This window comes from Spermophilus citellus (assembly GCF_964194105.1).
Source record: "Spermophilus citellus genome assembly, contig: SCAFFOLD_55, whole genome shotgun sequence".
In the NCBI taxonomy this organism is placed as follows: Eukaryota; Metazoa; Chordata; class Mammalia; order Rodentia; family Sciuridae; genus Spermophilus; species Spermophilus citellus.
The window spans coordinates 2,371,139-2,389,369 of record NW_027672793.1 but is presented as its reverse complement, the minus strand read 5'-3'; the positions used below and the strand labels follow the sequence as shown (position 1 = coordinate 2,389,369).

The window sequence follows — 18,231 nt, the reverse complement described above, 5'->3', positions numbered from 1 at the left end:
TTGCAGAACAGTTTAAAACATCTAAATTCATACTTTCCCTACTCCTTATTAAATAATGCAATTTTCAAAAATGATCAAACTAATGGTTTCAATAATTTGACAACTCCCAAAGTGTTTAATAACGTAATTTAAAACAAGATACATATTTAAGAGAAAAACAAAATAGTATGCAGTATTGCAACCCTGTAATAGTGTAAAAGTTTTAACAATTACTGTTATATACTCAATATTGATACAGCTCTACATATATATTCAGAAGTTCCTTCCACAAAAGGTAGAGTATTAATTCTAAAATTAAGCAAGTTATAAAGACAACTTTGTAGAAATGGTCTTATTTTCATTTGATTTTAAATTCAATGACAATTTTATTTAATATGTAGTATATAAAAATAAAATGTTAATTTTTTTGCTTTTACCTCACTTTCAAGAAAAAAAAGGACAAGCATTCTAATGAGGTTTCCATTTGGACTGTTCCTTCCTCTCCTCTTGGCTAATGCCTCCTCGGCTTGTGGGTCATGTCTGCTAAACAGCCTGGTGGGGGGGGGAGAGGGGGGATGACAATAAGAGCATTACAAATTCTCATGGATATCAGTTAGTCTTTTCTTTCATTACACAAATTATTTCAGCATTTAAAAAAAATCTGAGATCAGATTACCAATCTATTTCAACAAAAATATGTTACTGATACCTTTATATAAAGGTTAAAAAATGGTTGGATTGGAAAATTTCCTTAAAGTATAGCTATATATAAAACATACAAGGAGGCTGGGATGTAGCTCAGTTGGTAGAGTGCTTGCCTTGAAAGCACAAACCCTGGGTTTAATCCCCAGCACCACCCACACACATAAAAAAATGATACTTGTGGTTAAAAAAAGAAAAGTACAAGGAAAATTTTACTGAATAATCGATGCTCAAATATTAATGTAAAATATAAGCACTGATAATATCCTATATGATTAATACTAGAGTACATAATTTTATAGGTTGATTTTGTCTTTAGTGGTGCTAGGGATTGAACCCAGGGCCGTCTGTGTGTTAGGCAAGCACTCTGTCACTGAACTATGTCCCTAGTCCTCTAATTCAGTTTTATTTTCTTAGATATTGATTTCACAATCACATAATTATAGAATTTAACCAAATGTTCCAGAAAATATGAAAATTCATATTTTTAATCATTACCTCTTACTTATAACCTATTACCAATTAACAATGCTCACCCAAATGTTTTCAGTAAAATGACATTCATGTTACAGTTAGAAAAGTATCATTTAGTGACTAACTTTCTAAAATATGACTATGAAATTATCTGAAAAATTTCATTTGTTAAGTAGACTTATTCTAATAAAACTTGACTGCTAAAGGTCCTTAAGTCCCCTATTTCCAGTCATTGCTCTAGAAAAAAAGGATATAGCAGTGACCAAAGACAAAACCCTGATTCTTTTATAAAAAGAATCTCAGCTTTTATAAAAAATAAGAACATGGAGACAGACAAATAGCATGGGCTAGTTTACATATGGAAGTCAAAGTTTGCCTCTCATATGAAAGGTAAATAACTGAAGAAAATAAGAAAAATTTCACGTGATACGAAAACAAAGAGATCCCAAATAGAAAACTGCAACAGAAAATTTGTGTTTTGTTTGGCTGGGGGACATATAAGCCTTATCTTGAAGCTATATGAATACAGCTATCACAATAGTTAAAAGAGATGGTTTTGTTTTGTGGGTAGCTTTCAGAGGGGTGGCAAATAAAAATTCTGAGGGTCCTTGGTAACTAAAATATACGAGTTTGGATAATGCATTTATTATATATATATTACTGAGAAGTTAGCTTAGGCTTCTAAACTAAAAAAAAAAATGTGGATTTTTGGATGACTTTAAAATATCCATTTCAGTTTACTATCATTTGGATGACTGGTTAAGACCGTGTGCATGGCTTGTAGACTTTAAGATACTGTGTGCACAAGCACAGATTCAAGTATTTTTGACATAATCCTAGAATTTCTGGGGCTGCTATATATTGTTAAGATTTTAATTTTAAAAAATGTTAAAGTAAATAAAAAATATTTAAAAGGTAATTATATTAAATGGTAAATGAATGTTTAAAGAAATCATTAAAAAATTAAAAATTGTTAAAATGTGAATTGCTCCAGGGCAGGGGCTTAAAAATCAGTTAATTAAGGAAGTCTTCTTTTACTTCCACAAGAATAGGCTTCATTTTCACAAACAAATAATAAACTTTTAGGTAAAGTGTCCCAATATAACAAATGTTAGCAAATATCTCAAACTTATTCAAATGATACAGATAAAACAACTTTTCCCACTTTGAGTAGTACAACTACTTAGAGAAAAAACTGTTCTTGAGGCACTGTGATGTAGATACTTGAAGAAGAGACAGATCTGCTCATTATCAAAGTTGATCATCCAGGTGCAACAACTGCCCAGTGTATGATTTACATTCGTGCTGTAGCACAATCACAGATTAGTACATAATAAACTTTTAGGTTCACCTGCCAATAATCAAAGCCACTAAGTTAAATCCACAATCAAAAAAGCAAAAAAATAGGGGCTGGGGTTGTGGCTCGGTGGTACAGCGCTCGCCTAAAACGTGCAAGACGCTGGGTTTGATCTACAGCACCACATAAAAATAAATGAAATAAAGGTATTGTGTCCAAATGCAACTAAAAAAAACAATTAAAAAAAAAAACAAAGCAAAAGGTACACATATAACCAATATGTTTGTATTATGAAAATAAATGATCCTACTGTTATAAAACATACAGTAGTAAACCATAATATAAATGTATTTCATAAGTATTTATGCTTATAAATTCTCATTAATTTGATGCTTTGCCAAAATAAATTTAACAAGTTTTAAAAAAATTCAAAAAATTTAAACTTTAACTGTAAATATAACTTTCATAATCACTATAGATTACTGTTTTTTATGGAGAGAACAGGGGAAAAAAAACCATGAAAAGTGGGGAGGCATTTTGAAGGTGATACTACAGAACATTTAAATTACAAATGTTGAAAAGGTAAGATTGGAACTCAAAATTTTAAAAGAAAAAAATTAGTAAAATGAAATATTATTACCTGGGGAGCTTTTTATTTTAAGGGGGGTGGGAGGGAGGGAGGGAGAGAGAGAGAGAGAGAGAGAGAGAGAGAGAGAGAGAGAGAGAGAGAGATTGAGATTGATTATCTAGATAGAGAGAGAATTTTAATATTTAGTTTTTAGTTATTGGAGGACACAACATCTTTGTTTTTGGTGCTGAGAATCGAACCCAGGCTGCACGCATGCCAGGTGAGCGCGCTACCGCTTGAGCCACATCCCCAGCCCTACCTGGGGAGCTTTCATAAACTTCATATACTTTCCCAATTTCACCACCTAGCTGTGAATCATCTTTTCACATATCAGGGAAAAATAGATATATCAAAAGACATACCATTCTCAGGAATATAATTTATAATGTGTAAAGTTTATGAAGCTATGATAGCTGAGTAAGGTGATATGCACATTTTTTAATACTCTGTTCAATTACTACTACTCTCTTCTACTAACTCTATAAAACAACAAAAAAAAACAAAATACATGAGTTTTGAAAAATAACTCACTTTTTGTGAAGGAACTCTCCCGCTGCCACAGCAACAGGGCGATGTGCTGAATAAACCAAGTGGTAAACATTTTCACAGTCTTCATTGGAAAGGGCTTCTTCACTTCCACTGAAAATTTCAGAAAGTTAACAGCTGAACCAAAATAAGCACATATTTTCAGTTCTACTGTTATTTCAAAATTTGAAAGTTCAACATAAAAGTTGAAGGCACACTGATTTTAGTTTCCGCCTTATCTTACTTTGAAAGTACTATTTCACTATATAAAAGACACAATCATTATAAAATGTTCAGAATATATAGATAAAACAGGGAGAAAATAAAATATATAATACTTCCACACACACATATTCTTATACAATGACTATTAAGTTCTTTAAATGTGCATAAGATTTTTGTTGATATGTTCTGGCAATATTTTTGTCCTTGTTTCAGAGAAATTACTATGCTATATAAGTCTTCTTTCCAGAACTGTATTTTTAAAATTACATTTTAGCGCCATATTTACAGTACTATTTGGTCTTCTTAATAAATGGATTCTGTAGGAAAAACCATTCCTTTCTCAACTTTCTATTCAGGCATTCTTAAAAAGTCTGCATCATTTTTTAGTTGGTCATAATGTGTCTTTAAGTACTCCCCCCACCAAGAATATCCATATTATGACTGTTTTAAAATGTCTGATATAATTAAAGATTAACAACAACTATATGGGAAACAAAAAAATGTACACATTTTTGACAACATGTAGGGGTTTAGAGCTCATGCCCCAAATTCACATCTGGAGATGCCTCAGGAACTAGGATGTTGAGGAATCTATCATATAAAATTAGAATGATCTGGTCAGGAAAAATAAAAATCAAGGATGGTAGTCAGCCTAGAAACATTTTTCCCTCAATAATCTCTGTTCCAATATTATAAGCCAGAAAAACAGAGTAGTGTTAGCAAACAAGACAACTGTCAATAGGTGCTGGGAAATAACAGTAAGTGTAAGTAGACTGGCTAGTCCATGAACTTACTTTATCTATCCATTCCATATTCTTGGGGTTATGAAATTATAATTGAAAGACACAATTTTAAGACTACCAAAGAAGAGCATTAGATTATAACAAGAGGCTTTTTGCTCTAAAGCACAAATGTCTCTATCTATGTCCAATTTATACCAAAAATTATAAGGAGGGGTATAAGGCTAGGGTTGTTTCCCAAGTTAGATATCATTAGTCCACTGGCTAATACCCTCAAAAATTAAGTTTAACATCAAAACAAAACAATTTAACATGACATCTTAGGAACCCAAGCTCAAAAATGAAAGGAAAACAATGTGTATCGAATAGATGGACGGAATGTAACAGGATGTTATATTTAACTTTTCCTGAAGTTTTGGGAGTTTTAGTATGGCAGAGATCTCACAAATCAAGTAAAACAAGGTCAAATTAATTTTTTCATGCACGTGCTATCAGATACAGGAAAGCTGGGTTGGGATGCTTAGGTTATTACCCAACAAAATAATAAGTAACTAGAAATTAGGAGACTGAGCAACATAATTGGTAGAAAAAATTTCTTCATTTTCTAACTTTATTTACTGGAATTGAACTTGGGGCACTACCACTGCACTACTTCCTCAGGCCTTTCTATTTTATTTTGGGACACTGTCTGGCTAAATTGCCTAAGCTGGCCTTGAATTTGTGGTATTACTGCCTCAGGCTTCCAGAGTAGGTGCAATTACAAATAGGTGGGATTACAAGCAGTAGGTGGGGTTCCACCATATGTTACTAATATGGTTTCTTTAAAGACAGAGATATCAGAGTGTTGTGGTACTCTGAAGCCTTTCCCTAAGCTAATCTAGAATACCAAGCTTCAGAAAATTTCAATGAAAACGTTATGAATATCCTTTAAAACTATAAGAAATTTTAGAAACTAGTATCTGGTGCAGGGATTAAAGAGTTCTAAAGATAAAATGTTTGTGGAGCAGTCCACGGTAGGAGAAACAAGAGAGTATGGATACCAGGGAGTGCATAGTACTTCAACCATTCACGAATGGTCTTGATTTCCTTTAGGCCATGTATGTAATATTGAAAAGGAACATTTTTGAATAGATTTAAAAGACTCTACCCAATAGAACTACCTTTAGGGCATACAACTTCCACACAGAAAACATAAATGCCAGGAGTTGTAGAGATCTATGAGGAATTCACAAAAGCACCAATGTCTCCAATGCATTTAGAATATCTGATAGAACTATAGTGTTAACAATTTCATACTTAAATTAAGACATTATCTGCTCTTTCCACCCTTAATAAACATGCAGTTATATATGGACACAATGTCTTTAGTTTATTTATTTTTTTACGTGGTGCCGAGGATTGAACCCAGTGTCTCACATGTGCAAGGCAAGCACTCTGCCACTGAGCCACAACCCCAGCTCGAATTCTATATTTTCTTTACAACTCTATTCTCACTCATTTCTAACCCAGTAGTTTATTCATTCATTCCCCACCAACCCTACTGGGAATAGAATCTACGCATTTATAAAACCACTCAATCTTGTACATTTGTGGGAAAAGTAGAATTTTTCCAGGCAAACAAGTCTCAGAAGGTTTGAAAACACCCTTGAAGGAAGAAATCTAACTTATTTAGATAATCTTTGGAGACTGAAATAATTACCCTGCTGGAAAAAAAGGAAGAAGAAATATCAAAGTAAAAAATAAATGAGCTGTCTAAATGACCAAGTACTGAAACTAAATAAAAAAGGCAGACAGCCAGATATATATACATACAGTCTAATGATACAGATCTCATCTCAAATTCCAGACAATACCACTGAAATATATGAGTGGTTAGAATGTCAGGATACTGTATTATTCAGCGCAAAGGTATCAATAGCTGGTTAAATTCACCAGAAAACCTAAGGGCCAAATACTTTAAAATAGATTTTAGAGGGGAAATAAAACTCTTCATAGGGCTGGGGATGTGGCTCAAGCGGTAGTACGCTCGCCTGGCATGCGTGCGGCCCGGGTTTGATCCTCAGCACCACATACCAACAAAGATGTTGTGTCCGCCGAGAACTAAAAAATAAATATTAAAAATTCTCTCTCTCTCTCCTCTCTCACTCTCTCTTTAAAAAAAATCTTCATAATTGATTATGAAAAATATTTTATGATCAACATTCAGGAGGAAAGGTAAGGCAACAATTATAAGACTTTTATACATTATCCTTAAAAAGTAGACAGGAAATAATATGAATGAAACAATGTATAAATTCAAAAAAATAAATATGTATACAATTATATGCAATATGTGTATATAAATTGTTTTTATTTACTTATTTTGTAGTGCCAGGGATCAAACTCAGGGCATTGTGCATATGAGGCAAATGCTTTACCACTGACTAACCTCCTCAGCTCTAATGTTTCTAAACATATTAATAAAATACAAAAAATTGACCAGAACATTCAGAACATATTCTGAGATAACAGAATAAAATAGAAAGGAAAGCTTTAAACTTTTTTTTGTGGAAAACAAAAATATACTATTGAGTTCTCTATAATAAAACTGGAAAACAGAGATGTGCCATGGTTTCAGTAATAATGGCAGTTCCCTCTGATCCCAAACCATGCCATTACCTCTCCTATTTCAGTCAGCCAGATCCTGCTCCAAAGTAACTATGTATGGCAAGGCAGTAACCAAAAATAATGGACATACAGGAAAGATACAACCGGATCTGATGGAGTACACTATTGAGGTGTTGGAGAAATATGGAAAAGAATACTTCAACCCATATTAAGGAGTTTGACAAGATGTATAACTCCACCTGGTATTACTTCGTGGGGAGCAATTTTGTATTATGTGATACATGAAACCAAACATTTTTTCAACTTCCAACTGGGTCAAACCGCTATTTTTCTATTAAAATCTGGTTAAAAGCATAGATTGTGACACATACCCAATGATTCATCCAAAAATGAAGACTGAAGACTAAATTTTGACTACCAAATACTGAATTCTTCAGTCCTTGCAAAGGGAACAGACTAATCTTTGAACAATTTATTGTGTTTTGTACAGGTCATTCTCTGCACAATTTCATTATGGTGATAAAATAATTAGCACAATAGCTTAAAACAGGGTGTGGTGGTGCATGCATGTAATCCCATCAAGTCAGGATGCTGAGGGAGGAGAATCACAAGTTAGAGATAAGCCTCAGCAATTTAGCAAGGACTTAAGCAACTTAGCAAGATCCTGTCTCAAAATAAAAAGTGAAAAAAGCTGGGGATGTGGTAAAGTAGTTTATAGTAGCTCAATTCACAATAGCTCAACTACGGAACCAACCTAGATGCCCTTCATCAGATGAATGGATAAAGAAAATGTGGTGTATATATATATATATATATATACACAATGGAATACTACTCCCTAAAGAAAAATGAGATTATGGCATTTGCAGGTGAACGGATGGGCTGGAGAATATCATGCTATGTGAAATAAGCCAAACCTGAAACAGCAAAGACTGAATGTTTTCTTTGATAAGTGGATGCTAATCCATAATGGAGGTGGGGGTTATGGAAGAATGAAGGAAATTTTGACTGTGCAGAGGGGAGTGAGAGGAGAGGGTGTGGTAATGTGAAGGATGGTGGAATGAAACGGACATTACTACCCTATACATGTATGATTACACTACCAGTGTGATTCTATACCATGTTCAGCCAAAGGAAGAAGAAGTTGTGCCACATTGTGTACAATGTATCAAAATCTATTCTACTGTCATGCATAACTAATTAGAAGAAATTTAAAAAATAAAATTAAAAAACAAAACAAAACTCTAGCCAGAGCAATTAGGGAAGAGAAAGAAATAAAGGGCATCCAAACCGAAAAAGTCATTATCAAATTGTCACTGTTTGCAGATGACATGATCTTAGGCAAATGCTTTACCACTGACTAACCTCCTCTTATACATAAAATCAACAACAAAACCTAAACACTCTGCTGGAAGAAAACAATTACAACTAACAAATTAACACAGCAAAGTTGCAGAATACAAAATCATCATTAAAAAAAAAAAAACAACCTTCAGCAGCACTGCTATACACCAACAGCAAATTATCTGAAATAGGAATGAACACAGTAATCCCATTTATAATACTTACGAAAAATGGTAAAATACAAAAGGATAAGTTTAACAAAAAGGTGAAAGATTTCTACAATGCAATCTATAAAATGCCAGTGAAAGAAACTGAAAAGGGCATATGTAAATGAAAAGAGATCCCCTGGTTCATGGGTTGAAAGGATTAGTGTTTTTAAAATGTCTATACCGCCCAAAGTGATCAACAGATTCAGTGCAATTCCTATCAAAGTACCAATGACATTCTCAACAGAACTAGAAAAATAGCACTAAAATTTGTATGGGTTCACAAAATACTACCAATATCCAAAGCAATCTTCAATAAAAAGAACAAAGCAGGAGACATTATATTACCTGACTTCAAAATAAATTATAAAGCTGTAGTAATCAAAACAACACAGGACTGGTAAAAAAAGAGACTTAGACCAATGGAACAAAACAGACTAGAAGTAAACACAAGCATCGATAGTCAACTAACTTTCAACAAAGATCCAAAGAATACACATGGGAGAAGAGATGGTATTTTCAGTAAATGGTACTAGGAAAATTGGATATCCACACACAGAATAAAATGAGACCCCCATTTCCCACCCATTTCAAAAATCAACTGTAGGAGCTGGGGTTGTGGCTCAGTGGCAGAGCGCTTGCCTCAAATATGTAAGGCACTGGATTTGATTCTCAGCACCACATATAAATAAAAAAATAAAGGTCCATCAATAACTAAAATGAATAAAATAAATAAAATTTTAAAAAAATTCAACTGTACATGGACTAAAAGACTTATGTAAGACATGAAATTGATAAAACAAAACAGGGGAAGTGCTTGAGGGATATTGGAAAGGCCAAGAATATTCTGGAGAGGACCCCAAGAGCAGAGGAAACAAGAGCAGAAAAGTACAGGAAATAAAAGCCAAAATGGTATTACATTAAACTACTAAGTGTTTGTACAGCAAAGGTACAGTAAAGAGAAGTACAACATATAGAATGGGAGGAAGTATTTCCAAACTATATACCTGACAAGAGGTTAATATCCAGAACTTACAATGAACTTCAAAAACTCCAACAGTAAAAATTCAGTCTCATTAAAATTGGGCTATAATCCTAGAAACTTGGGAGGGTGAGACAGGAAGATCAGAAGCTTGAAGCCAGTCTCAGCAATTTAGAAAGACCCTGTCTCAAAATGAAAAATAAATGTCCAGAATAGGCAAAAAGTAGATTAATGGTTCTGAAGGAGGAAGGGGAAGGTGATATGTGAGAGCGTGGGAAGCAACAAGCTACAGAGCATGAGGTTTCCTTTTAGGGTGATAGAAGTATTGATCGTGGTGATGGATGCACAAATCTGTGAGTGTACTAAAAGTCATTTGATTGTATACTCAAGTGAGTAGATTGTATACTGTGTGAATTATACGTCTAGTTGTTTATGAAAAAATTAAGAACAATTTTCAAAAGTTATGACTTGAAAGTTTGCACCTTCAAAGCTTTTGAGAAGACAAAGAAACTTCAAAGAGTATTGAGAAATTTTAAGACATCATTTGAAGTTCTGATGTAATTTCTAGTGCTGGGATTTACTCAATGACTGTGACCATTCACTTGTTTTATTTGTATTATTTTTGTCTATGTCATCAAAGAGTGATTAATGAAATAGCCATCAATGGCTCAAAGAGTCAATGCCTAGTCATGGAAGGTCCTGACCATTGTCATTGGTAGGTACTGTCATAGTCATTATTCAAATTGTTCTGTCCAATGGAAATATTTAGAAGTCCACCTTCCCAGTTAAATTCTGTTAAATTCTTTAAAAAAATAAAAAAATAAAAAATAAAAAAAACCCAGGGATGTGGCTCAGCAGTAAAACATCCCTGGGTTCAATCACCAGTAGTGCAAAACAACAACAACAACTACACCACCACCACCACCACCACAACAAAAGGTTGTCAACTCATACTAGTAAGATGACTACTATCAAAAAGACTAAACATATCAAGTGTTGGTAAGAGTTAAGGAAACTCATACTGTTAGTGGGAATGTAAATTAGTTCAGTCCTTGTAGAAAACAGTATGTATACTCCTTCAAAAAATTAAAAACAGAGCTGGGGTTGTAGCTCAGTGGTAGAGAGCTTGCTTGGCACTGGTAGGGCACTAGGTTCAATCCTCAGCACCAAATAAAAATAAATAAATAAATAAATAAAATAAAGATATTTGGTCCAGTACAACTTAAAAAAATTAAAAACAGAACTACCATATGATCTACAAATACAGATCATATATCTACCCCCTACTGAGTATATATTCTAAGGAAATAAAATCCCTACATGGCAGAGGACGTCTATACTCAGGTTCACTGCAGCACTACTCACAATAGCCAAGAAATGGAAGCAATCAAAGTGTCTATCCACTAATAAATGGAGAAAGAAAAGGTGATATATATACAAAAAGGAAACAATTCAGCCATGAAAAAGGATGATAGAACTAGAGTTAGATGAAATAAGCCAGGCATATATGTGGAATGTAATAAAAAAACCAAAAAACCCTGATGTAGAAGTTGAGGGCAGAATGGTATTTAGGAGAGGCTGGGGAGATTAAGAGAAAGGGAAGGGTGAAGAGACCCCAATAAATGGCTACTGAGTTAGTTACACAGATGTTCAAGTTTAACATGGGACAGCAGGATGACTATAGATAAGGATAATGTATATATTTACTTCAAAAAGAGGAAAGGATTTTCAAAGTAAAGAAATGATAAATGTTTGAGGAGATCCACATATTTAACCTAATTTCAACATTACACATGTACCAAAATATCATGCTACCCCATTACTATGTACAATTTTATTTACATTTATTTATACTCTTTTTTGTGGTGATGGGGATCAAACCCAAGGCCTTTCACATGTTAGGCAAACATTCTACCATTGAGTAGATAATTGAGTTATAATTGAGTCATATCTTTAGTCCCATACAATTTTTGTTTTTATGTATGTGCTTAAAAAATAAATTTAATTCTAAAATGTCAAATTTATTAATGATAACAGATGTGTATATAATACTGTATTTAAACAAAACAGAACTGTATCATGTTCAAATAGAATTTATTCTAGAAATGCAAGGGGTGCTTACCACTAGACAAATTTATTAATTTAACTCAGGTTCATTAGTGGATAAAAGGAAAATCTCAGGAAACTCATATACAAAGGGACAATTTTATCATGGACCAAAAGATACCACAGAAATCACAGAAACTAAAAACTTTAATTGCCTCCCCAGAACAAGAACAAAACTGTCTTCTATCAGTGACACTGTTAATAGTAATAAAGGAACTGGCTATGCAATTTGACAAGAGATGAAAACTTGTAAGGTTAGGAACTGAAATTGTTTGCAAATAATGTAACTTACATAGTACAAGTAAACAGAATGAACAAAACATCAGAAGAAATGAGAGTTCTAATCCAGTATACCTATAAAACTAACATAAAAATTGAAGGTTTCTATACCTCAGCAACAACCAAGTAGAAGCTAGGCATGGTGGCCTATAATCCAAGCAACTCAGGAGGCAGAGGTAGGAGGATAGCAAGTTTGAGGCCAGACTCAACCAATTAGTGAGGCCCTAAGCAACTTAGTGAGACCCTGTCTCAAAACATAAGAAACCCTCCAAAACAAGAAGTGGAAAATACTAAATACCAATTATATAGCAATGAAACTACAAAGTTTTTAAGAATTAACATATACTAAATAACACAGAAGATCACCATGGAAAATTGAGCTCTATGTATAAGACCTAATGATATCTCAACAAAGAAATGCATCTTTTCATGAATAAATGATATGATATAATAAAAACTTCCATTTTCTCCTAAATTCCATGAAGTTCTAATATTTAAAATACTAACCAAAATTTTGAAGCAACTGACAAGTATATTTTAAAAATTCTTATCATAGAAAAAAGGATTTTAAATAGACCAGAAAATCTACCAATAAGAGAAGAGGCTGGATTTTAAAATATATTATAAAGCCAAAATAATAAAAAGCATGGTATAAAGGCAAAAAGTTATAAAGAACTCAAGCATCAGTAGACCCCTGTATAGCTATTTAGTTCATGACAGGTGTGTCATTATAAAGTATATAGAGAAGAATGTGTAACAATTTTGCTAGAAATCACATTCTCTTACAGATTCTACTTTTATAGTCAAACTTGTAACGAAAAAGCTATTTTTCTTAAATAGCTTTCTTAAAATTGCTATTTTAAAATCTATTTTTGATCATTTTGTAAATAAAACAATTACCTGCTTTATTTCCTATCTTTTGGTTTTATATACATTCCAAAAAGCCTATTTGAAAAACCTATCCCTTTTGAGAGACCTTCCTTTTGAAGACTTCTTTCTCTGTTTTTGTTTAAAGAGGAAGATATTTCATTGGTATTTTCTCTAGATTGTATGAAAGAACTTTAATATGGAGGAAAGAGACAACAGTCAAAATGAAAAACAAAAACAAAACAAATCCACACACAATCAAAAAAAAAAAAGAATACTTTGTTTGGAACAAAACCTTAAGGTATTAAAAGTAGAACCTGAAGTGATAAATATATTTAAGGGCTTTATATACAAAAGGATATCAATAATGCAGAGAAAAGGGCATTAAAATATCAAAATATTAAAAAATAAACTCACTGAAGTATTAGAGTAACCAATCGAATAGCTTCCACAGCAACATCATATTCTTTGTCAAGTGTCATTGATACAATGCGATCCTAAAAAAATAGTTATAAAAAATAAACCATAAATATAAAAAAGCTGAGAAAGACTTAAGATTATGTATTCTGAGGCATATGTGCCACACTAATGATAGGTTAAATGCAAAACTTTATTCTTGAAATCATATTCTCATAGTTCTACTCTCACAAAGGAGATGCTAGAATGTTTGTAATTTAAAATCTTTCTCATCAACTGGCATTCCCAGAACACTGTGACAGGGAAACCTTTAGTTACAAAATTAATACATTCATTAAAGAAGATATATAAAGAAATAATTTTAAACAAGAAAGACATTTTTAAGGAAACAAGAACTCTTGTGTGTATTTGTAGTAAAGTAGATACTCATTTATTTCAGGCGGGTTTATTTAAAGAATATGTAGTAAAGAACAGGAATTAAACACTTATTACAGTAATGTCATTTGATAAACTAGCTATAAGTACAAGGTTATAATGAGAAATAATGTAGGTACTATGAAAATAATAAGCTCACTGTTCTTAATGCTTACCTTGAATCGGTTAGTGAATAGCTCCAGTTTGGGAAATAATTCTCTATTGGTATATAGACTCCGTAGAGCTTTCAAACACTTCAGTCTGACTTCCCCTTGCTTCAGAGATACAAATAAAAACACAAAAGAAGCAATTAATTCCATGCCACAAAGATTATAATAAAAATACTGAAGTCTTTATGAAGAATAAAATAATTTCAGTTTAATCATTTAAAAATACATTGAAAATCCCTTAGTTTCTTGTGAATATAACTGTGTCAAACATTTATCAACTCTGACCATATAATGAGTATCTCTCATATTATTCGGTGATACTTAGAATTTTTAACTTATGATCATAATTAGAGAAGGGAATGCTCATTTGTTCTATATGTAATTATAGAATAATCCTGTGGCAAAACTTAGTTTCATATTAAAGTTATCATTTATTCATGCAACAAGTATTTACTGGATGCCTTTTACATTCCAAGGCGACTAGTAAAGAAACAGATAAACAGCAGAATGTTTAAAACACTGGGAAAATGACACAGTGTAGAGTCCTGGGGGTGCGAGTTACTAGAAGAATATCTTTAATATAAAGTCACTAATTAAGAGTAAAGGTTGTTGGCAATCACAGTGTAAACAGAATGTGTATGGCATCATCTAGAAATTTAGTCAACACTCTCAAAGGATTCAAGAGATTAATTTTTTTTTTTTGGTACGGGGGATTGAACGCTCAACCACTGAGCCACATCCCACATCTCTCAATCAGGGACTACATATACAAAAGCAAGGCAATAAGCAACTCAATGAGACCTTGTTGCTAAATAAAATACAAATTAGGGCTGGGGAAGTGGTTCAGTGGTTGAGTGCTTCTCAGTTCAATGCCAGTTGAAAAACAAAACAAAACAAAACAAAACAAAACAAAACAAAACAAAATCCCAAAAGCACACGCACGCGCGCGCGCGCAAACACACATCTAAGTACAGGGATATGCTGGTAAAAGATTTAGTAACTCATTCTGGGGAACAGGGCCCACTTTGTTACACATGCAAAGATCCATAACATAAATACACCTTCCATAGATGATACTGAACTACCAATGAACTATCATTGAACTCATTCATGGAGAAGTGTGTATAATCACCCTCTTGCAAGCTAATTCAACTACTTATAGCACAGCAGTGAATGAAGTGATATTATCTGTTAAGGTTAGTTATAGCATGTAGGAGAAATCTGAAGTGTTTATACCAGGTGCAATTAACACTCCACCCAAACTCCCTTTACTTGTTAATTCTTCAGCCTATGTCAACTGCTAATGGTTCCTATACACACCTTTCTCTGAAGAAACGACCATGGTTGAAAAGACCCACCTGGCACAGAAATTCCTAAGAGATTATGTTTCACCTTTCCTCTCCTATTCACTCCACTCCACTCTCACCTTTCCCAGACTAATGCCCATAACCAGAGTAGAAAGACATAATGGTAAAACAGCCTAACTGTCTTAACTCTGGCAGGACAAACTTTGAGATGTAATTTATTCTCTAGAGTTCGTTGTGAGATTGTGCAGAGTCCAGACTTATTCTGAAACCACCTGTTGGGCTGTTTCCTGCTTTATCATATTTTCAAATAGGATACTCCTGAGTACAAACCTAATCATGTGCTACAAAACAATGTTTTGCTCAATCAGGGACTACATATACAAAGGTGATCCCAGAAGATACAATGGAATTGAAAAATTCCTAGTATCTAGGGACACTGTAGTCATCATAACATCATGGCACAACTTATTACTCATGTGTTTGTGTTGATGCTGGTGTAAACAAACCTACTATGCATATACAATTATGCACAGTATATAATATTTGACAATAATAGTAAATGACTTACTAGCTTATGCATCTGCTATATGTTTTATCATTATTTTAGTATATATATCTGCTTATAGGCAAAAAGTTTATTATAAAATAATATACTATGTTTAGCTCACAGCAGCTTTACAAAATCTTGTGATTAGTCACATGCAGTTATTGTGTTTATTCACTGAAAAAATGGCCAGGTGACACATCTTTCAGAACATATCCCCATTGTTAAGACACACAACTATACTGTTAGCACAATAATTCCTCAGGTTTGGCTTCTAGGGAATGTGACCTAACTTTTTTGATGAGATTCTGAGGTTGGATTACTTGAAGACTGGATTGTTATGAGGAAGAATCCAACGGTGATAAGTACTGACAATTCCTGACACAGAACAGTATTGTATTTTGCCAGGGTTTTTACCTGTGGGTGAAAAAGAATGTGCACTATTAACTTGTACACCATTCTGACATTTGAGGAAGCAGGGTGAATAACAGTTAACTATAAGGACTGTGGAACTAAGTATTTGCTGCTATATTGTACTATGATCCTAAAGAGAAAAAATAATAAGATCAGGCCATTGAATTGCCAGTTCAAGGATAGTGCTGCCATTTTTTTTTGAAATTTAATCAATTTTCCTATGACAAAATCAGAACTACGATAGGAAAGAAGTGGGGTCTAAAAAATATCTGGGTGGATGTAGGTGAGGACCTTTAATTCCTAGTTTCTTCTGAATTTGTGACCCTAAAAATGACTCATACCCCTTGGTAGAGGAGGCATGATTCCTCCCTATTCATCCCTTTATTGAAAGACTGTGGAAGTTTAAATTTTGGCAGGTATCTTAAGGACAATGCTAGCAGCCCTCATCATGATCTACAGAAATTTCCACTTAGGTTAAGGTTAAATCTCTTCATATATAAGATCACAAAATAGCAGATAAGGCAGTATCACCTAATCATTCAATGCAAGAGGAACATACTATGGTTTGGATATAGTTTCTTTCCCAAAACTTCATTTGCTAGGAGTTTGGTCCCCAGTTTCCCACGTAATGGTATTAAAAGGTGGTAAAACAGGTAAGAAGTGGAGACTAGTGGGAGGTTAAGTGAATAGGGTCCACCCTTGTGAAGGCACTAATGCTGGTCTGGTAGGAGTGGATTAGTTCCTAAGAGGCTGGGTTGTAATAGAGAGCCTGGCTCCTCCCTGTCCTTTTTCTTTTACCTTGCAAACTCTCTCACACCCACTTCTACTATGCGATCATTTGCCATGGTGTAACAAGAAGGTCCTCACCAGGGGCTGACTAGATGGTGCTGCTTGATCTTGGACTTTGAGCCCCCCATATATGTGCTAAATAAACCCACTTTTAAAAATAAACTACCCAGAATCGAGTATGGTTATAACAACAAAAAATGAACTGGGACAGAGCAAAGTATTGTAAAGAGTAGCAAGGTTCAAGCATAACAATTGGGGATTTACAGAACTGGCTCAAAGGATATGGTCTTCCGGGAGGGAAGATAAGTGGAAAGTCAATGATGAAAGTATTATATAACATAAATAATGAAAAAAGATCAACAATGGATGAGTAAAAGGCTGAAGATAGTTGTCTCAATGTACAGTCACAACCTCAGATGTAAGATAGCATGACTGACTTTTCCCTAACCATAGACTTGACATCAATGCCAAGAAAAATGAAATTAATACATCCAAGTTCACACAGTAAAAATTATAAGCTGGGCATGTGGTGCATGTCAGTAATCCCAGTGACCTGGGAGGCTGAGCAGGAGGACCACAGGTTCAAGGCCAGCCTCAGCAATTTAGCAAGGCCCTAAAAAACTTAACGAGACCTTGTCTCCAAAAATAAAAAGGGTAAGGGATTATAGTTCAGTGATAAAGCACTCCTGTGTTCATTCTCCAATATCCTCTCCAAAAACCCCACAGATTAAAAAATAAAATAAAATCTTCAAATATGAATGCTGTTTAACACAGCACCTAGTGCATATTAGCTGCTCAACAATTCTTTTGATACCATTACCTATGGATATAGATATAGTAAGGACATGAATTGAGTTTCATTTTCACCTGTGCAGCAAAATTCCCAAGCAACCATCTCTCCTCCCAAGTCTCGTTTCTTCACCTATAATGTGTCCTTCCTATACCACAGGACCTTAAAAATTAAATAAGGTAAGGTGGTATTCATGAAAGCACTTCAGAAAACTGGAAAACAACCTGTTGCTGGAATGAAAATTCCCAATTGCTTTTTTTCTAAGTGCTCTACTATGCTCTGCAGTTATTTCTATTATAGTACACTTGATGCTTCATTGTTTTCCCATTACAAGAAAATTTTATTCAAATATAAATGCTGTTTAACACAGCATCTAATGCTTATTAACTGCTCAATAAATATTTTTTAATAACTACATAAATAAG

The 18,231-nt window shown here is 33.7% G+C and overlaps 1 protein-coding gene across 1 annotated transcript in view; it reads right to left on the bottom strand.

Moving 5' to 3' along the window:
- The window catches only part of LOC308640603 (cohesin subunit SA-1-like), a gene marked incomplete at its 3' end in the record, with an annotated part of 135,692 nt that overhangs the window by 9,901 nt on the left and 107,560 nt on the right, over positions 1 to 18,231 (bottom strand). Inside the window, exons 8-11 of the mRNA XM_081312446.1 lie at positions 13,969 to 14,067; positions 13,379 to 13,458; positions 3,612 to 3,719; positions 417 to 531 (exon numbers count right to left, since the gene is read on the bottom strand). Of these exons, the coding sequence (XP_081168572.1) occupies positions 417 to 531; positions 3,612 to 3,719; positions 13,379 to 13,458; positions 13,969 to 14,067 (402 nt within the window). The remainder of the gene's footprint in view (positions 1 to 416; positions 532 to 3,611; positions 3,720 to 13,378; positions 13,459 to 13,968; positions 14,068 to 18,231) is intronic.